Raw genomic sequence first — 20645 nt, 5'->3', positions numbered from 1 at the left:
TAGTAGCGCCTAAAAGTATGCTACATGTATTTTTTCAGAAAATATAATTCTATTTATTGTGTTGTTAAGGTACTAAACTTGCATTGTACAGATTCAGCGCTTAAATAAATATACAAAAAAAAAACATTATAAATAGTATATTCATATATAATTAATATTGTATATGTGTTTTTAAATATTATTAAAATTATGTTATTTTTATTTGACTTTTCAAGCTAGCACTTTGAAATTCACAATAATTTTCTTTTCATATTTGTTATCAAATCCTAAAATTATGCGCAACTTTTCATCTGAGAAAAATACTAAAAAATACCTTTATTGTCATTTTTTAATTTTTTTAAATTTTTCTCAGACAATTTTTATTTATTTTATGATTTATGGGCATTTTTAATTTATTTTGTTAAGAAAATAGATTTATAATTTAAAAAAAAAATATAAAAAAAAATAATAATAATTACTAATGACTAACAATAATATTTTTTCCAACCTCTTATAAGTAAAACTTTTTTTTTTATACGGATAAAACTGGATATCTGAGTATATCAGATGCTACCATCTGAATCCAAAAGAAAAATCTCAAACATTCCCCAAAAATTAAATAAAAATGTTGTTAATTTCCTTCTTTAATTTATTATAAAAACTTTGAGCATAAAATCTCATGATTGGAAAATACATATATAGATTAAGAAGACTCTACAATCTAGAAGCAAGGAATCGCGAATAGTTGGAACAGAAATGTAAAGGCAGGCGTAGAGAATTGGGAACAGCTGTGTGGTGGTAGTGGTGATGGGGGTGGGTGTGGGGTTTACTAATCAAATAATCATTATATGCACCTGACTCAAAGTAGCGGCTGAAGCGCCGCCTCACTACCCCAAATACCAAATCCTCAGTCCACTTCTAGTAGTAGCCAAAGGTGATGTCGTGCAACGGCTGTGCATTGCCCTGGGGCAAGGCATAATCGCGTGCCAGCTGATCCAGAAGACTTCCGCCGCCACCGCCCACACGTCCCTGGGCCTGCGGCTGGTAGCTGCGCTGTGGCTGGGGCTGGGGCTGCTGCACGGGTTGTGCACTGGGGCCCTGGCTGGGTCCGAAGCGCACCGGCTCGAGCAGTGGCCGGCCGCCAGATGCGGGTGCCAGGAAGCCCTGGGCACGTGCGCTGCTGGGCGCCGGCGAGGCGGGCGGCAGGGCATAGACGGGCCGGGAGACGCGCACATTGGAGGGACCATCGCCGAAGCTCTGCGACTGTGTGTAATCGGGCTCTGGGCGAGCGGGACGCTGAAGCGGCGAGTAGAGCACGTCTGTGGTGCGCTGGGCGCCGGGCACCTGGAGGCGTGGCGGAGCTGGACCCACTGACGGCGACTGTGGTTGCGGTGCATATTGAACGCGGCGCTGTGGCTCCGGCTCCTCCTCTTCATACTGCACATATTGTGGCTGCGGCTGCGGCTGTGGGCGTGGTGCGGGCTGTGGGCGTGGCTGATGCTGCTGCTGTGGCCGCTGCACGCGCTGTGAGCGGCAAACAATGCGAAGATTAGCCTAATTGGCTGATTGTTGCAGATGACATGTACTTACATAGGGCCGCTGTGGTCGCTGCACGGGCTCCTCATCGTAGTCGGGCTCCTCCTTGGTGGACTCGTCGACCAACGTGGGTGGCGCTACCGTAATGCCCTCGCCCGAGGGCTGGAAGCCGTACTTATTGGCGCCGTATTCCACGACGCGCACTTTGCCATCGGCATCCACATAGCCATACTTGCCCTTCACCTCGCCCGTGGCCAGCTTCGTTTCGATCTTGAAGGAACCATCGGCACCCTCATAGCCGTACGTATACGAGCCATCCTCATTGTGCCTGGCAAAGTTAGATAGTATTGGGCATTAATTTGTGGTTGATTGATGTGAAAAAACTAAATTTAAAATTTCACTATTTCAAGAAGATTTAAATGTGCATTATAATCAATCCATCAATCATTTATTATAAAGTCAGATTTATTTAACATATGATTGATTAATTAAGCATTCAATGCTCTTGGCTGTATTGAACTTAAGCCATCTGTCAGTCAGTTAATTATTACTCAATCATCAGCTTTGTATCAACCTGCTCCCATGTTCAGCGGTCAATCATTTGAGAAGTCTTTCGGTCTTTGGATCGCCAAAAAAATATTCTGTTTTCAATCAATCAGTCAGTAAGCAAATTAATTAGTCAATCAACCACTTTCAGTCAATCAATCAATAAATTAATCAGTTTCTCAGTTTTTTAATCAAAAATGCTAACCATTTGATTCAATCAATCAGTCAGTTAGTCTATAAGCTTATCAATCATTTTATCACTAAATCCTCAGTCAGTTAGTTTTTCAGTCAGTCTTTCAGCTTTCAATTATTTAATTAGTATAGTACAGTCAATCCAAGTCAATTGTATATTTAACTTGTTATAAGGAAGTCTGTCAATTACACTCTTACTCAATAAGTCTGTCATTCCTCCAAATATTCTTATTTGGAACTTACTTGTTGATCTGTTTGAGAATGGGCACTGGCGTGGGTCGCGTCTCCTCCTGTGCGTGCAGTCTATGTGGCGCCGCTCTCGGTGCACTCGGCTGATAATCCTGGTAGTCCTGGGCGCTGACCAGACTGCCAATCAGGCAGCCGATTAACAGGAAACGTTGTAGCTACAGAAAAGATTAACAAAATGCGAGAGAGCAATTTAAAACCAGTTTGCTAATTGCCAGACCAAGCAGATATCACTGCACATAGCCGTAGCCCGTACACCTTGACAGTGCAAAGGCGGCAAAGAATATGATAGCTGCAAAAGACTTAAGTCAGGCTACCTTTCACTTTTCATATATACAAATAAGTATACATAAATACATATACATGTCTATTTATGTATACATAGTAAGGTTTTGCTCGCATCGGAACGCTTGTCATTGTGGCTGGGACACCCTCAATGCCAAGCAGGAACCGATGGCAGCATGCAGATACGGCGACGTGGCATAAGCCAAGCCAAGCCAAGCCACGCCACGCCAAGTCAGGCAGACGTGTTGCATAAAGCCCAAACGACACGCGATGGCCGTGCCGACAATTAATTGAATATCCACAGGTGAAATGTAATGAAAAACCAATGAATACATTCGTGTATTTTCATTTCATTTGTTTTTTGTTTTTTCTTTTTCTTCGATTACAACTCGCATTGTTGGCATTTGATTGCATGAATTCGAGTGCACATAAAAATTATTTGCCACTGCGGGAATTCCACTCGATGCGCCATGTAGAAGATGCGAAAGAAATTTTCCCACACATGCCAATCTCAGATATGTTGCACAAGTATCTCACAGATGCATCTCAGCCATGCAAATGCTGAAGAAATTACAACAGTTGAAGCTAGGGAAGGGAAAAAGAGGGTGGTGGTGGGAGGAAGAAGCGGGTCTAGAGGGTGCAATGGCTGAGCTCTTGGCAGCCGGTCGACAGCTTGACAAGCGCACCGAACGCTTGACTGCGATTTTGTGCTGTTCGTATACCCTGTAATAGAACCAGTCGTTGAGGTTGGGTATATAGAAAGTGTTGAGTGCTTATGTGACGGTAAGTAGAAGTATATTTAAAATATTTAAGGGGTCTGTGAAGACGATAAACATTACTGTACTCAGTCTAATAGTGATTAATGAAATAACCTGTAGAAATGCAGTTTGCAGAATAGATTTAAGTTGATTCAGACTGTAAAAATTTCTTAAAAAGAGTTTTTTCGTTAACATCTAGTTGAAGTTGCCAGCATGCCCTGTAGACATGGGATTTTGAAAGAGCGTGCAGTAACTTGTAACTTGTCAAAAAGACTTGAAACTCCTCTATTAGAGTAAAAGCTTAAAAGGAAATGTAGTCATCGTATCTCTTAATATAGTCGTAGCAATAATATTAAACTTTTAATATACATGATTACCGGATATATTAAAAGTTTAATATTAAATAGTTAGTGTAAAAGCTCATACGAGCTCATGTAGCAATTTCTAGGGTATCTCAAGTTGACTACTTCTTCTGCTATTGTCTGCAACAGCTTTAGCTGAACAAAATTCGCACAGGTTGTGGCTCTTATGCTGGCTAACGAAATTAGTGCAATGGCCAAGCAAATGCGCCCAACGGCTGATGGGTTCAATGCTTGTTTGTTCCTTAACAAGATATTGCATAGCACATGGTCATTCTATGCTCCATACCGAATTCCCAATTGGAGTAGTCCACGCGTTTTTGTCTGGCCAAACCTTTCACTGCAGCTCCACATGCCATAGCCTTGGCGCTCAGTTGGCAAAGTTGCCTCTGGCATCGACATGGAACACGGACCATGGACAGGGGGACTGGGCTCTACATGGTGCAGCAGCAACAGCAGTGGCTACTGCGGACCACGTTTCAGTTGATGCCAATTCTTTTTTTTTTTTCTCTCTTTCGACAGCAACTGACCGAAAAAGCTGGCATCCAATCGCAGCGTGTGAACTGCATTCGAAGTTGCCTTTGATATTTGCGCTCGAGCACGGAGGAGGCGGGGGCTGGCAGTGCGCTTGTTAGCGCAACTTTTTCTACACCAAAGTTCCTGCAACTATATTTTTTTCTCAATAGAATGCCAGGCAATTACGAGACACTCATCGTCGACATCTCATAAATTATGTGTTACACTACAAAATAGCAAACAGACGAGTCCACTCGACTGGGCAATACTCGCTTCCAGTTGACTGCGAGAAGAACTTTAAGAAATTATATTATGTATAGATTTATATTGCAGATTTCTATTGTATAAGTGTGTAGAATGGGTATTTAGGTTTTAGAAAAGTATGCATGTGCTACATACATATGTATATAGGAGCATTCATTTGTTGGAACAACTCCTCAAATATTTCATGCGGGTATAGAATCGAAATAGCAATTCCAAAACACTACGAACATTCTCTAAACCCAATATTCTCTTCAAATACCATTTTGAGCGGGCATAGAAAATCGAAATCGAAAATCCAGTTACCAAATTGGGTGCACAAAATCGAGCAATTGCTCCACTATCTGGTTAGCGGGGCAAAATTAACGGTTTGACTCAATTTGCATAGCAAATTATGCGATATTTGTACACACACACACACAGACACACACACCTAGGGAGTATGACGTAACTAGTTAGACAGACAAATGCACTTGATTGGCCCGCTCTGGCCTGAGCTGTCACGCATTCAAACTCAACTTTAACCTTTTGTCAAGCATCGAGCATCTAGCATGGTGCAGCTGGGCTGCAGTACAGTGCCTGCTGCTAGTATTTGCACAACATTCTCTGGAACCTACCACTTTCATTTTCAGCTTTGATCACAGCTATTTCGTATCGCTTAACGGCTTTTGTTGCAAAAGACCTTCGCTGCCACAAGACCCAGCCCCAAAAGCAGCAGAAACAACAACAATGACACCACAAAAAATCACTTTCAATTGATCTAATGAACCGGGACTGTAACTTGAAATTTTGTTGAGCTTTTGATTTCTGATGTATTAATTTTTTTGTTTTTTTATTTATTTCTTTTTTTTCTGCTATTTCAGATTATTCACGTTTAGCGGTGCGCCAACATTTGCTTGAGACCGACAGCAACTGAGCCGCCCAAGTTGTTGTATTTCGCTTTATATACCGCGCTTCGTGCTTCGAGGAAAACCTTTTCCGTACCCAGTCGCCAGCCAACACCAACAAAAACCACCAACTTCACCAACGAGTCGGCGGCGCATGCGCAAAAGGACAGACACCAACTACAATAGCAACAGCAGCTCACTCATTCACACACACATACTCACGAAGTTAGCGAGCTGCTTGGGCTAGTTTGACTCTTGTGCGGTTCTCTCTGTGCTTTTCAGCGAGCTTTTTCTGCGCCACCACAGCCACTGCATAAGCAAATAACAGGTAAGGCCAAGAAGTGGTTGGCGGTGCGATAGGCATTGCTTGAGTTTGTGTTTTAGATCAGTTATGCATAAACTGATCTAGGATTATAAACAATTTTGATTGTATGATAAGTTAATTACTGAAATCCCAGGAATACAAATGCTCTAATGTAATTAAATAGTTCTGTCTAAACTTTTTAATGTGCTTAAGCTTAAGCTCAATGCAGAAAAGCTTTTCAAGTCAGGTTTGCAGTTTTTGTCTTAAGCTTTACAAAATATTGTGGTATATTGATCTCTATGGGTTCTTTATCTATATATATTAAAATTCTATATTATTTAAATATTCTGTATGCAATTTTTTATTTGGCACTCATGTCTCTCCAAGCCTTCAAAAGTATTTTAAGTAACATTATTTTTAAATTTATAGCCAAGACAGAGAGAGGCCGGGACCGAGAGTGACTCAGTCAACAAGAGCGAAACAAAGAGAGAGTGAGACAGAGAGCGGTAGATAGAGAGAGGACATAAAGTCGGCTTTTTAATGAACTAGGCGTATGCACTTTGACAATACAGAACTATTCTGGTTTCCAATTGGATCCGGCACATTAAAAACCGGAAAAAATAAAGCTGATTACATTACTTAACACTGTTAAGCCATTAGCAAACACTGAAGAATTAAAATATATTTGATTAAAATATTTCAAGCAGTCAGCTTCTATCATACTTAGGTAAACAAAAACCAAATATTATGAAAGCCAAATAATATTATGGTAAATCTTGTTAAAATATTTTCAACTCTATTAAATATTTTATATATTATCTTCAACTATTTTTCAACTTAATCGTAAGTATTTGGGTTAATATTATTTGTATCATTTAATAGATAAATTTTTTAGGTCTCATATTTAATATAATTTATCATAACCCTAGAAAGCCGATCACACGAGTTCACTTAGCCAACAATTTTTATACATTGCCTTCACAAACAATTCCAAACACCTCTCAAAAAAAATGAAGCTCACACGCTATAAAAACACACCCGAAACACCCGCAACGCCCACAACAAAAACAAAATAAATTTTGATACAATTAATCAACAGAAATGTGAAAAATTAACCAAATCGACAGGCAGCACAGCTAATGAATGGGTAAAATGAAAAAAAAAAAAAATGAGTGAATGAGTTTGGGAACGAGCGAACAATATGAAATGATTTTGAGTTAAGCGGAGTACATAATGCCATAAATATAGCTCAGGTTGAGCAATTGAAAAAGTATCTATCATTAACATAAATGGGAGCTGGAGTTGTCGTAAAACCAGTTAGCTATAAATACTAATTAGCTTAGAGTGTATTTGTTTATAAGATGGTAAAAGCAATTTAATGTGATTTTAATTAGAGCTAATTAAGTTGAAGTATTCCAATTGAATTTAAAGTGATATCGTTAAACAGATTTAGGTCGAAAATAAAACAAAATATATGATTGATTATATCCATAATCAATTTCAATCTAAATATATTGTATTATTATATATTAAAATCTTATTCCGATTTGGAATTACAAATTTTGAAATTATTATTGAAATTATTTAAATTGAAATATTTTTCGTTATTTTCTTTAGAATTATTGTCGGATCGTTTGAAAAAGAAAAAAGTATACATTTTTTAACTTATTATTGAATATACTTTTCTTCCAGGTTATAAACAAGCTCAGTGAATTAGAAATTATTACTATTTTTTAGCGATCCCACATCTCCTATTCAATTTTATCAATTAAATTAATTATTGCAATCTGCTCAACACCTGAGTAAAGTCTACAGCTAAACTTGTTATTAATGTATGCTCAGCTAGCATATCGCTTCCTATGTTTAGCAAATATAGTCGATTGCCTCATTAATCGCCCACAAATTGATTGGGCGTCTCTGGCCTGTTGTTTGGCAACTGTGCGTATGCGTAATGCGAGCATTGCCGTTACCTTTGCCTCTGTCGCATTATATTGCATGTTAATAAGCGCAAAGTTGGCTTGAAGGGGGCGCAGTGCAGAGACAAGTTATTTGCAAAGTCCAGACCAAATAGCTAACAGAATTGAAAGCTGCTCAGCGCAAGCAAATGTGCAGGTAACACACACGCACACACACACACACATAGGCATTGGGCATGGCCTTGTCGTTGCGTTGGCATTACTTGTAATGACAGAGCGAGTCACCGTTATTGTTGCAGCTACAAGATACATATGTTTATATATATGTGTGTGTGTGTAATATATAGCTATAGCATGCCTTGGGTTAGTTAAACTTGTTGGCGGGATTGCAACGCCCAATGAACTAGGAAACCAAACCACAAAAAAAAAAAACAAAAACAAAAACAAAAACAACTCTCGAGTCTGACCCATGACGCAGTTGTTGCCTCAATTATTCTGATACTGTGCGTATTAAGTTTTACTTTTGAAAGCCAGGTCTCAGGACTGGTTTTGTGGTCAGCCATGCCAGGTCTTTCTATGAGTGGAACAGGGATGGAGCTAGGTAGTCTCAAGCTCGGCATTTGCACCTGAACTTGGACGCATGTCTACGCACGCTTCAAGGTCATTCGAATTCCATAAGATACGTATGTGAGTATGCTATAACGGATACGCAGACGTAATTACAGTTATATGTGTGCGGGCAATCTTTGAAGCATAAACAGGTAATTATTTGCCATTAACATGCAGAGGAGTCATTGGAATTCTATTTATGCGACGACTTCGACTCAGGAGACTTCAAGTCTCCCAGACTTTTCGAGCACTTAACAGAAATTTTGTAAAATTTTAGATAATTAAAATGAGATCCTAAGTCAAAATTTTTAAAATAAATTTCTAGCTAAAATGGAAATTGCTTAAAATATTTTATTAAATATTTTTATTAAAAATTACCTGAATTAATGAATATGTTTCCAGCTAAATAGCAGTTTTCTTTAAGGAAATTGCATTCATTATTTATTTAGTATAAAATCTGTAGAAATAAAATTTTAAAGCTAAAACAAATTTAAACAGAAAACTGTTTCTATATAATTCTGTTCGTAATGCAAAAATTAATGCTGATTGCATTTTAATCCTCTAGTTAATGTAACTCTCAAATGGCAAATACTTTAAAATACATATTTTCGCTAAACATTCGCATTATTGCAGCAACATATAAGCCCCTATTTAATGTTTTCCATGTTAAGCTTTTCCACAGAGTTCAAGCCTTATTACGACTGTTCGCCTTGCACTCACGTCTACCAGCTGCTGTTTTTCTGCTGCCGCCGCTTTGAGCTGTCCAGAATCTGTGCTCATAATACGAATAAGAAGCAAAAATAAGAATAAATAACACACTGAAATACCACTCAATGCTGTGCAGGAAATTCTTGAGGCATGGCAACGCCCTGACAGCGCCCAGACAAGTTTCACTTTCATGGCAGCAGCGACAGCCGCAACTACAACAACAATTGCAACAGCAACATTTTGCTCGACAAAATTATATAAATGCTGTGCAAAAATAATTCCATTGCCATAAAAAGTGCTACAGTGTGTGTATTTGTGTGTGTGTGTGTGTGTGTCCGTAGCATATGACGGTTTGTGTGTGCATTTAATAGGTGCAGTCAACTAGCATTTGGTTCTTCGTGTTGTTGCCAGTAAAACATTTCAAGTATGACCCATACAATTGCACAGTGGAGCAAGATTATACGAAAAAATAAATTAAGAATTAGTCACCATTTACATAAATTATGTATTATCATGCAGTAAGCTAATTTTTACTTAATAAAAAAATTTGGTAACAAACATACCAGAAATAATTAAAATATATATTTATTAAATACTAATAAATAATGCTGTGTAACTATTTAAATTAAAGAAAATATATTAATAATAAAAATATATTTATTTAAATAACACAATAATATACTGCTGCATAAAACAACGAATATGTGTTGAAATGACTAATACTAATATAAATCTATATATATTGGGGAACTAACAGTCAACAGTCTAGAGTATAATAATTGCTTGCTATAAAGCCATGCACTACTTTTTAGTATTTTTAGATTGATAAGACTTATTTTATCAAAACACAAAATTACAAAATGTAATAATTTTAGATTTACATTAATTTAAATATTTTATATATTTGATGGCTATATATAAACATTCCCTCTAAACATTCCATAGCAGGCAACTAACGTGGTTACGCAATACGCCTCTTTACCAGTAAATATCACAAACTTCACATAGTAAATCGTCCAAACTAAATTCACTTCTACCAACAAATTTCACCTCATGTTCCAAGCCCTCCTACCACTGTGCAGCTCAGAGCCCCCAACAGACGCTGACACTAGCCAAACGCCCCTGCACAATGTGCTCGTATACCCGAGGCCTGTCCGCAGCTTGGGAGCTGATGTTTGTCCAGTGGAGCACAGACCGATCAACTGGTTGTTGTTGTTGTTGCTATTCTTGTTGTTGGGCTCGTGGTGCATTTGAAAGTGGTTTTTGGGGCCATTGCATAAGTGCACCAAATTCCAACAACAAACAAGCAAACAGCCGCAAGCAACAGAAAAGTAACAACAACAATAACAACAACAAACAAGCAGACCTCGTTTCTAATGGTATCTAAATCGGTAACAATTTTTACTATATCATTCTTTGGGCCCGTCCGCTTTTTATAAGCCAAAGTGTTGACGTAATGCGCTGCGATTATTGCTGAATATTTGATTTGGCTGCGATTGGACTCCAATTGGAGTTCAATTGAAGCGGAACCCCAAGCTCATTGAATTACTTTGTGGCTAAACAAAGACAGATCGCATCGAGGGTTTTTTCGGCACTTTATTGCATACAAACATACGCACACATGTGTATTTACAAATATATATTGTGTGTATATATATTCAACTGTGTATATATATGAAGTATATAGTAAATAGATTGACATCGGGAGTGACTGATTTATTTGGCAGTAACAAAATTGACATTGTCCACAGACATCAGTCGCAAACTCTCTCTCGGCAGCCACACACTCACACACATACAAAATATAGTCCCAGAGTCCCGCACCTACTTCCTGCCCGTATAGTCAATGCTGTAGGAGCCCGTGTAGATGTTCAGATTACGCAATGCCGGATGATGCTGCTCGGGCAGTCCAGCGTAGGGCCGCTGCTGCGGCTGCTGTGGCGCATAGTAGGGCTGTGGGGCTGGCGGCTGATAGAAGCGCGGCTGTGGTGTAGGTGGACTGTAGTATTGTGGTGTGGGATTATAGTACGGCCGAGCCGGAGCTGGAGCTGGCGCATATTGCGGTTGCTGTGGCTGCTGCTGCTGGCCACGCCCGAAGTCGCTCAGGCTAAACTTGCTGGCGGCAATGGGTCGATTGTACTTCTCATCCTTGTAGTAGACAGAGGGATCCTCACGATACTGGCCATCATCGATTTCATTGGGTCCCAGCGGATACGGATTGTTGTTCGTGAGCGTCGGCGGCGGCACATTGATGTGACTGCCAGCGGGCTCAAAGCCTCGCTTGCTGGCCCCATACTCGATTTCGCGCACCTTGCCCTGATCGTCCACATAGCCGTATTTGCCGTAGACCTCGCCATTCGGGTACTTTGTTTCGATTTTGAAGCTCTTGTCGGCCGCCTCATAGCCGTACGTATAAGAGCCGTCGTCATTGTGCTTATCGATCTGCTTCAATATGGGCACGGGCGTGGTATAATCCTTATATTGCGCATACGCCATGTGTGCGGCCAGCGCCAACAGCAAGAGACCATGCACAATAAACTGAAGAGAGAAAATGATCATATTGAGTATATTTTTCTAGTAGAATATAAGAAGGTTCAGATAACTTAAGGGAAATGGAAAAATATTTGACAAATTGTAGAAGTTATTGTCAGCAGATTTTAATTATTAAAAAGTATTTAAAAATAAAATTAAAATTACAATGTTATAAGTTATAATATTGTTCACATATTTAGATAAGGTATTCAAAAATTTCACTTTCTAAAATTATAAAGACAAATTTTATTTTTCTAGAAAAAAAGGCATAAAAATACTTGAAAAAAAAACTTATTTTAAAGTATTTTTATTCCTTAGTTTAAAAAAAAAAAAATTAAAAAAAATTAATTTTCTTTTAAAATCTTAGAAAGCGAAATTTTTGAATACCTAATCTAAATATGTGAACAGTAATATATATATGAAGAATATTGAGCAAATATTTTTATTTTTAAGCAAATATAAGCATTAGACAAAGTTCATGTATAATAGAGGTAAATAAAATATACGTATAAGAATTCAGATATTCAAAATATGCATATGGAGCAAATAATAAAAAATTCATGAATTCATCTTAATGCAACATATTGATTTGAATTTGCAAAATAATTGCTTTAATATAATAATAAAATTATTTTATATACATAAATAAATTAAAAGAATTGCCCGTACATTGCTAAATATATATATATATTTTAACAAACTAAACAAATTAATAAATATTTGGAACAAAATAAAGTCTGAGTATAAATTACATGACAACATTAGATATTAACAGACTCGAAACTCAAATTTAAATGTTTGTAAATTATAACTATTACAAATTTTCCAATTATAATCGTTAAATTGTATTTTGCTCTTAACTCAACTCAGTTTGTATTGCTCAACTACGCATTGGCAAACAAATGGAAAGTCTTTTTTATTGCATAATTATATTTCCAATTGGCTTATATTGATTAACATTTAGTAGCTAATTAGCTATAGTTAGCTGCAGTTGACTGCATTCCATTAACAGCTTATCAAGGACGTTGCTGTCGGTTAATTTACATACATGTTTGAATGTATATATACATATGTAATTGTATAAATATTTAGAGAACTCAGCTCAAAATAAACTTTAAACACTATTTGTTGAAACCGGTTGACAATTGTCAATTGCTGGATTATATTCTAAATGCATTTCGTCTATATTCGCGCTTCACTTTTCTTTCTGTCATTTGTTTTGCTCACCAGTTTCAGCATTTTTTCTGTTTCGTTTTCACCAATCTCACGTCTGGGCTTAAATTTGCTTAAGTGCGACTCGTGACTCGAGACTCTGCGCAACGAAACGACAACTCAAAAGAAAATCAGGGCGTGCAACGCTTTTATACCACAAATCGAGCACTGAGCACAACAGCAACAACAACAAGAGCAACAACAACAAAATATAATAAAAGCTAAATAAGTAAATTTCAAGTAAAACTGTCGAGCCGAAGTCGAGCGAGACTCAATTACTACATTGGCACAGGTGGGCAGCGATCAGCTGCGCGTTTTATATACATACATACAATTACATACATACGAAGCCAGTGCCCCGAGCCGAGAATCGAGTGCTTATGGAATGCCCCAATAGAGACAGCACCCGAACACCCCAGCTGTACCCCTTGGAGAACGCTATCGGCAATCAGGTTATTAAAGTCAAAACAAAATTCTTAGCGTCAACAATTTATGCTGCCAGCCCGCGCACACGCATATGCAATGAGCACACCCCGCACAGCGCCCGTCCTCCTAGGGCATTGCATGCGGAAGCTTTCTGGAGCAACACTCGACTCAGAAGTCTAGCAATGCGAGTTATGCAAAGCATTTGCCTGGACAACATGCCGATTGGCCATTTAGCGAGATGAATAACTAATAATAAAAACCAAAACGTTTGCTCTGCTCTTTCTGTTAGCCATTTCTTTGGGCTTTTTTCGCAACTAGCCAAAAGCGAATCGAAATGAAAGAGCCAACTGACCTAGTCAAGTTGGTTTGCAATAGCCACAAAACTGGTTGCTGGCAGGGCAACAGAGAAATGCAAATTGTGTATACAAAATAGTATACCCTGTAACCTGGGATGTGTGCTGTGCGATAGGGTAACATACAATGGCCGAGTTTATTCAAACAGCTGTTTATAAGAAACTTGTTTAACTATATGTATGTATGTATATACTTGTGTATAGTATGTATATACCCTGTACAAATATTCTACTCTACCTAGCGATTACTCATTGGTGTCAAGTTTGTTAAAACACTTAAGAGTTCTATAGTCGGAAATGCCTGACTAAGAGCTACCCTGCAGTCTGCCAAGAGTTGCTATTCCAGTCATTCTAAGTTTCCACATACAAAACAAGCAATACACACACACATAAGCGAGCACTTATTGCGCAGTTTTCGGTCTAAGCTTTATCAATTCTTGAATAACTTATATTCTAGTTATTCTTCTCAATAATACGTAGCAGAGCTCGATAAGAACATCCATATGCGTATATACGACAAAGTAAAAATCAGTACCATTCAAATTTAGCAAACGGATGGAGGGAATATCTATAATTTATGTGTTCAAAAAAGTAAGTTTTCGCTTTTATATTTCTCGAATATTATTGACAATCAATAACTAGAAAAAGTTAATAAGTTGTAACAAATATTTAAAGTTTCAACTCTCTAGCTATTACACTCTATCAAACCTCTTATGGATGTACAACCAGATATGCTTTAAGCGACTTAGCTATAGTAAAGATAATTCATCAATATATCATAGAGGTATATATGTAATTCTACATAAGCAAGCTAAGAAAGCAAGCATGTTATGGATATATACCCCCATATGCATTATAGGGTATTTTCAAGTCACTATTTTGTATTTTTTTGAATAAAGCTGATAATTTATGTTTAAGAGCTATTTTATTTGTGAGGCGTATACTTAATATTTGTCTCTCGTATTTGTGAGCTTTAGAGCCAGATTTAAGTGTTTTTCTATGCTAATGTACTTTGGGCAAATCGACTTTTTTTAAATGAGCTTAAAATAATTATTCAACGTCCTTGAACAAATACTTGGCTGGCAAATAACGAAATACTTTAGTAAATCGATCCTCCAGAACACTGTCAAAAGTTTGGGTCAGCACGGGACGTAAGATTTCAAACAGAACGCGCCAATTCTCATTGAAGATCTCGTTGGCACTACGTTCCAGTTCCTTGTTGCCATTAAATAGATTTGTTAGATTAATGCGAATGTTGTCGATGCGTGCGATATCCGTCTTAATTGCGTTCACATTCATGAATGTGATGCCCTCTGCCTGCTGTGGCTGCATTCTGAGTGCCACATAGAACTCCAGATTGTCTGAAAAGCAAATACATAGTTTACTTAACTGCTTTTCATACAAACATGGGATATACTAACCCAACTCGGAGGTCAAAATGCCGGTGCTATTAAGATTGAGTAGGAGTACATGCCCTTTGAGCTTGTATTTGCTCGTCAAATTGATTTGTGTTAGATGCACATGAAAGCCAAGATTATAGTGACCAGTGTTGTACAACGTTCTACAAACAGGATTGTTTTTTATACACAACTGAATTGTCCATTACCCAACGTTCGCTACTTACGTGCTGTTCAGTATCTTGGCCTGGCTGAGACCCACTGTGGTCATATTTCGCAACTCCACACGCACATCCACATTTGGTGGCACTCGTTGGGCAATGCGCAAGCGATTCACCCGAAATGGATCCAGAGAGCCAACACCGCTGAGGCCCGGCACGCCTGTATATAGACAGAAAGTGGTTAATGTTGGAAAATATATCAAAATCCTATTTGAATTTGCAAGTCCTGCATAAATATTTTAGAGCGTTGGAAAACGTATATGATATATTGTATTATAATGAAAATTGTAGTGGTAGAAACAAGATAAATTTAATTACAAATAATGTGGAAATTATGCCTTTTGTATTTGTATATATGTATATAGAAACAGTTTTTGTGTTAGAAAACTTATGGAAATATGTATATATAACGAAATTCGCTGCATATTAATACACAAATTATATGTAAATCATATATGAATTTACAGCATATACACACACTCACCATTCCGCCAGTGTTGAAAGATGTTTTCAATATTCCTAGCCAAGCAGTCGTTACTCTGGCTATCCTTCAGTGCGCAAGGCTTTATAAATGTGGCTAAAAGACAAGTCGAAAATGAAATCAAAATTGAGTCCAAAAGAAAATCATTTGCTATAGTAATACAAACGTGGTTCAGGCAAAAGCTTTTGCGCTTGCACCACAACAAATTTCAGTGGTGCAACAAGTGCCAAATAGAAGACAACTATCAGATGGAGCTGCATTGCTACCGCTTCAGTTGGCCGCTCACCGTGGACTGGCGATCAACAAAAAAATGCAAAATGAGCTTTTCGATCGGTGCGACTTTAGTATATGTATTATGTTGTATGAAAAGCGAGGGTTTATTAGCCCCGCAGCCGCAGACCTTGATCTGAGTGGCATCGTCAATCATTTACAATATATGCGAGAGAGACAGAGAATATCAAAACCTTTTTACACACAAACATCGTGTAATTTATTTTGAATAGCTCAAGCTAAGAAAAACATGAATAAAATTAGTCAAATTATCGTAAGTAAATGTATAAATATTAATCATAAAATAGATAAGCAACTGATTCAAATGGCTTCCTCCAGACTAAAATTATAATGTGACACACTCTTACTATAAATATGTATTATTTCCAGAGTATAGTAACTTGAATAGAAAGCTATATAGGTTGTTTGAATAACTGCAACTATTTTATATAAATGAAAACTCATTAAATTTTATTAAGACTAAAAATATATATTAGATATATCTCAGCTAGTCTTTAAATATATTTTTGTATTTATGTATGGGAATTTTAGAAATGTAAATAAACAAATAAGTCTCTGTTATGAAGACTTCAACAATTTTTTTTAATGTTTTATAAAAAAATAAATAAATTTTTAAAAATTCCAATATTTGCAGAGAATTTTTGGATTACCTTTTAAATGTATATGATTAAATCAATTATAATAAATATCAATCAATAGAAGCACAAATTAAATATTTTTCTGTCTTTATTCGTTCAAAATATATGGGCTCCGCCGTAAGCTAAAGCGGTAAATGTATATCAAAAATTAATTTTTAAATTAGAATAAATTAATAAGAAATTTAAAATAGGCTGTGTAAAAACAATGTCATGAATTCTGGTTTGGCTGAGTCTATCTTGCTATAAAATTGGTAGGGTATTGAATGCATTGATACAAATTGCTTACGTCAATTGAAATACATTTCATTGCATTGCATCTTAGTTCAACATAAAAACCGATTAAAAGGTCAAGGTCGTTGAGTGCACTCGCAGCTAATTTAAATATGAGCGAAAAAGATGTCAACAGTAGGTGCGAAAGAGGAGATAGATGTTATTGCAAATGTTGTTATTAAATGCTCATATGGCAAGATCACCCTGTATGATGCAGACAAGTCTAACGCCACAGAACTCGTTTATTTTTGAAGTCAATTAAACCAAAACTGTGAATTTGAGAAAGAAAACAATAAAATAATAATATATAAATTTATATATATATATATATATATATATATATATATAATTCTGGATTTCTGAATTTCATTTGGAGTATAAGATATAATGACTGCACTCCCTTAATATCAGAACATTCGTCGCTTTCAAGCTAAGCTAACAATATTTTCTTTGTGCTTGCATTTGCACTGCATCTTAATTTAAAAATGTACAAAGTAAACAATTTTAATGGTTTCTTCCTTTTGGCTATATCCATGTTGATAGCTGTGACTAAAGCCTCCAATTATCTGGCCGAGAAACGTAAGTAACAACAACTAGAATATTAAGAACTTACTCAAATTTTGTTTTCGGATCCATCTAGCCAGTTATTTAACGCCTTGCGTCCTGGAGGATCCGCAGTTTAGCAAATGTCTGTCCAGCAATATGCAGAACATGTTCGTCGAGTGGAGGAATGGTTTACCCGGCACAAATGCAGTGGGCTCCTTTGATCCACTACTCGTGAAGCGTATCAAATTCTCACAGAACACAAACAGCGCCATTTCGCTGAATGCGGATATGCAGAATGTTTATATCAAAGGCGCACGACTGCTGACCGTGAAAGAAGCCAGGTGGGCAATCAGAAATTAACTCAATCTAAAAAAATATACCCTGTAACATAATATATGTAGAATTTATAATCACTAATGCAATTATTTGTGCCTTTTTAGCTACAATCCCTCTAAGCATGTTGCTGCAGGTCTGTTATTTCTGCCCAAATTGCGTTTTGATTTTGACTACAAGGTGAAGGGTCAAGTGTTGGCCCTACCTCTGAATGGCCATGGCAACGGTCACTTCGAGCTAGGTAAATTACGTAAATACATAGAGCTAATGAACTGAAATCGTGCTATATTCAATTTCAGAAAATTTGGCCATTAGCATGGAATTGGCTGTCAAGCCGCGCAGCTCTGATGTAGGATATTTCGCCGATGTGCAACGTGTGAAAATCTCGTTAACATCGATCGGCAATTTCAACATTAAACTTAACAATCTATTCCCCAACAATCCCGAGCTGAGTGATGCAGCCCATACGATATTTAATGAGAATTGGCGTGAACTCTACCAAATGCTTCAACCAACAATTCAACAGACCTTAGATGCGATTATACTGGATCGTACGAAGAAGATATTTGGCTATGTTCCGGCCACCTACTTTATACAAAATTTTCATTAATTCATAGATGCAAATATTGTCAAATTTTGATGGTGAAAGGTAAAATATATTCTCTGAATAAATATTAACGTGAATATGATCAAATCTTAGCTTTATGGCTAATCCTTAAAACTAATACATGTAGAGTAAGGTAAAGAAACGGGCAGAAGGGGAAAGAAATAGACGGCCTGAGTGAAGTAGAGTAAGAGAGGAAGAAAGAGATGTAAAAATAACTTAAGCTAGTAAAAAATTGCAAAGTGGTACAACACCTAATAAATACTACAGATCAACAAATAATAATAATAAAAGCTTAATAATATATATATACACAAGCTCTTCAAAATAAATAACGCATCAATTTATATATTTCAATAGATGCACATCTGCAAAATAGCTATTGATATAATTTGCATAATAAATTGAATTAAACTTTTTTATCTCAACAAATATAATTATAGTGTAATTTTTCGATTAGATGTAAAATTATTTATAAATACAGAGCTAGTTAGTTAATCATATACATATATACAAACTCGCATTGATCGCCTAGACACTTCGATTTAAAACTGCCTGACATTAAGAATTTCTGGTTTAATTGTGAGCTCAAAGCTCAGCGACGAGAACGTACTGCCTCCATTCCGTTCGCATCTCATATATGGTGTGGAACAGTTTGATGTAATCGAGTCGCACTGTCAGTTGGATTCGCATTTAGATACTCGCCGGACGTCACGATGAAAAGTTCGTTTAGCCTTAGCTGCGGCCTGCTTGCTGCAGTTTGTATACTGAACGGGGTCGTCGCCGTGGAGTACTACACGCAGAAGCGTAAGTTGGCCAATGGATAGGCCTTCGAATCTACCTCGATGCAGTTGACACTCTTATATAACGTACGTCCATCATTAGCATCGTGGTTGCCCTCGTGCCGCATCTATGAGCCGGGCTTCACCAACTGTTCCACGCACAGCATACAGAAGCTGTTGGATCAAGTGGTCATTGGCATACCGGAAGTTGTAGAGGCCATCGGACCCTTCGATCCCATGCATGTGAGGAATATCTACTTTAAGCAGGACAACAATGAGGTGGCCACAATCAGTGCCAATCTGACCGATGTGATGGTGAAAGGTTTCACCAAGACCATAATCATGGAAAGCCGGTGAGTAGTTAACGATTGAATATTATCAACATATATTTATATCTTCAGGTTGACTGCACTTAAATATAATAAAAATAAAGTCTATGACTAAGCACAAACAATGAGTTGGAATGCATTGAACAACACTTTATGTATATATGTATATTTATATATATATACTTGATATTGACTTTATTTGTGCTCATAGCGTTAGCAAAAAGGACTTTGGCTGGCAAACCAAAGTCTATCTGCCCAAAATGCGTCTGGATGCGACATATCAAATGGCCGGTCGCATACTCCTAATACCGTTGAGTGGCTCAGGTCACTTATACATAGAGATCGGTAAGTGTGAGTCATTCAAAATCTATCAGAATTAATCATAGTCAATGTCAACATCCTTAGAGGATCTGGATATACTGCTGCTGACCACAACGCGACTGTATGAGAAGGGCGGCTTCACCTTTAACAATGTGACCGCGGTGCGCGTTAAGCTGAATATGTCCCGGGTGCATACCGAATTGGATAATCTATTCAATGGACGCAGCCCGGAAGTGGCGCGTAGCACGAATCAGTTCTTCAATGATAACTGGCGCGACTTCTACGAGGCGCTGAAGCCCCTTATACTGGAAACTGTGGCGAACATATTCTATGAGATCATGTCCAAGGTATTCCATCTGATACCGGCTAATTTCATTATTGAGGATATTCCAACGCCCCAGCAGCTCTATGGCAAAAACCAATAACATAAACGATAATTATAATACTCATGAAAATAATAAAAATAAACTCTGATCAGCCCATTCCATATTACACTCAACACAAATTTCTATTTCTCCCCTCGTATAGTAAAATGTTTGTTGCATTTCATTTACATGAATTGCAAACTGCATTTAAGCATTATAAACTGGATATTATTACATAAATTATTTGCAATACTTGAAGGCTGAAAGACGTATCAATGTAGCTCTAAGCTTGTGTTGGAATCACCTCGATTTACAGAAAAGTCAATATTATGGCGTATATATACTACTGTTAGATTGAGGGTTAACCATTTCTATTATTTCCACAATTTTCACATATATGGTCAATGCCAATACCATAATAACAGAAACTAATATAATAATC

The 20645-nt window shown here is 37.3% G+C and overlaps 5 protein-coding genes across 5 annotated transcripts; 2 read left to right on the top strand and 3 right to left on the bottom strand.

Annotated features, from left to right (window-relative positions):
• Positions 1 to 610: 610 nt before the first annotated feature.
• LOC6572957 (trithorax group protein osa) lies at positions 611 to 5610 on the bottom strand. Its single transcript, XM_001999024.4, has 4 exons — positions 5296 to 5610; positions 2497 to 2657; positions 1570 to 1843; positions 611 to 1503 (listed from the first exon to the last, which is right to left on the bottom strand). Exons 1-4 carry the CDS (start codon positions 5302 to 5304, stop codon positions 898 to 900), a joined length of 1050 nt encoding a protein of 349 aa, XP_001999060.1. The 5' UTR covers positions 5305 to 5610; the 3' UTR covers positions 611 to 897.
• A 5068-nt stretch (positions 5611 to 10678) lies between these two features.
• Positions 10679 to 12977, bottom strand: LOC6572958 (extensin). Its single transcript, XM_001999025.4, has 2 exons — positions 12862 to 12977; positions 10679 to 11640 (listed from the first exon to the last, which is right to left on the bottom strand). The coding sequence occupies exons 1-2, from the start codon at positions 12871 to 12873 to the stop codon at positions 10927 to 10929; spliced, it is 726 nt and encodes a 241-aa protein (XP_001999061.2). The 5' UTR covers positions 12874 to 12977; the 3' UTR covers positions 10679 to 10926.
• Positions 12978 to 14212: 1235 nt separating this feature from the next.
• On the bottom strand, positions 14213 to 16230 carry LOC6572959 (circadian clock-controlled protein daywake). The gene is made up of 5 exons (XM_032733583.2): positions 15891 to 16230; positions 15728 to 15820; positions 15250 to 15403; positions 15047 to 15186; positions 14213 to 14986 (listed from the first exon to the last, which is right to left on the bottom strand). The coding sequence occupies exons 1-5, from the start codon at positions 15982 to 15984 to the stop codon at positions 14676 to 14678; spliced, it is 792 nt and encodes a 263-aa protein (XP_032589474.1). The 5' UTR covers positions 15985 to 16230; the 3' UTR covers positions 14213 to 14675.
• Positions 16231 to 17322: 1092 nt separating this feature from the next.
• Positions 17323 to 18501, top strand: LOC6572960 (circadian clock-controlled protein daywake). Its single transcript, XM_001999027.3, has 4 exons — positions 17323 to 17502; positions 17564 to 17810; positions 17910 to 18043; positions 18102 to 18501. Exons 1-4 carry the CDS (start codon positions 17409 to 17411, stop codon positions 18410 to 18412), a joined length of 786 nt encoding a protein of 261 aa, XP_001999063.1. The 5' UTR covers positions 17323 to 17408; the 3' UTR covers positions 18413 to 18501.
• A 480-nt stretch (positions 18502 to 18981) lies between these two features.
• LOC6572961 lies at positions 18982 to 20332 on the top strand. Its single transcript, XM_001999028.4, has 4 exons — positions 18982 to 19213; positions 19292 to 19541; positions 19729 to 19862; positions 19923 to 20332. The coding sequence occupies exons 1-4, from the start codon at positions 19123 to 19125 to the stop codon at positions 20261 to 20263; spliced, it is 816 nt and encodes a 271-aa protein (XP_001999064.1). The 5' UTR covers positions 18982 to 19122; the 3' UTR covers positions 20264 to 20332.
• Positions 20333 to 20645: the final 313 nt, after the last annotated feature.

Source organism: Drosophila mojavensis, unplaced genomic scaffold (genome assembly GCF_018153725.1).
Source record: "Drosophila mojavensis isolate 15081-1352.22 unplaced genomic scaffold, ASM1815372v1 contig_16, whole genome shotgun sequence".
NCBI classification, from domain to species: domain Eukaryota; kingdom Metazoa; phylum Arthropoda; class Insecta; order Diptera; family Drosophilidae; genus Drosophila; species Drosophila mojavensis.
This window is presented reverse-complemented; position numbering and strand designations above follow the sequence as displayed.

What these genes read in the sequence shown, in the direction of transcription:
- LOC6572957 (XM_001999024.4), bottom strand. An exon ending in ATTCTCAAACAGATCAACAA is followed by an intron (nt 1,844 to 2,496) that starts GTAAGTTCCAAA and finishes TAACTTTGCCAG; the next exon opens with GCACAATGAGGATGGCTCGT. An exon ending in AGCGACCACAGCGGCCCTAT is followed by an intron (nt 1,504 to 1,569) that starts GTAAGTACATGT and finishes TGCCGCTCACAG; the next exon opens with CGCGTGCAGCGGCCACAGCA.
- LOC6572959 (XM_032733583.2), bottom strand. Translation starts at nt 15,984, where the DNA reads ATGCAGCTCCATCTGATAGTTGTCTTCTATTTGGCACTTGTTGCACCA. An exon ending in AAAGCTTTTGCCTGAACCAC is followed by an intron (nt 15,821 to 15,890) that starts GTTTGTATTACT and finishes CTTGTCTTTTAG; the next exon opens with CCACATTTATAAAGCCTTGC. An exon ending in GCCAAGATACTGAACAGCAC is followed by an intron (nt 15,187 to 15,249) that starts GTAAGTAGCGAA and finishes TCCTGTTTGTAG; the next exon opens with AACGTTGTACAACACTGGTC.
- LOC6572960 (XM_001999027.3), top strand. Translation starts at nt 17,409, where the DNA reads ATGTACAAAGTAAACAATTTTAATGGTTTCTTCCTTTTGGCTATATCC. An exon ending in CAATTATCTGGCCGAGAAAC is followed by an intron (nt 17,503 to 17,563) that starts GTAAGTAACAAC and finishes GGATCCATCTAG; the next exon opens with CCAGTTATTTAACGCCTTGC. An exon ending in CAACGGTCACTTCGAGCTAG is followed by an intron (nt 18,044 to 18,101) that starts GTAAATTACGTA and finishes ATTCAATTTCAG; the next exon opens with AAAATTTGGCCATTAGCATG.
- LOC6572961 (XM_001999028.4), top strand. Translation starts at nt 19,123, where the DNA reads ATGAAAAGTTCGTTTAGCCTTAGCTGCGGCCTGCTTGCTGCAGTTTGT. An exon ending in GGAGTACTACACGCAGAAGC is followed by an intron (nt 19,214 to 19,291) that starts GTAAGTTGGCCA and finishes GTCCATCATTAG; the next exon opens with CATCGTGGTTGCCCTCGTGC. An exon ending in ACCATAATCATGGAAAGCCG is followed by an intron (nt 19,542 to 19,728) that starts GTGAGTAGTTAA and finishes TTGTGCTCATAG; the next exon opens with CGTTAGCAAAAAGGACTTTG.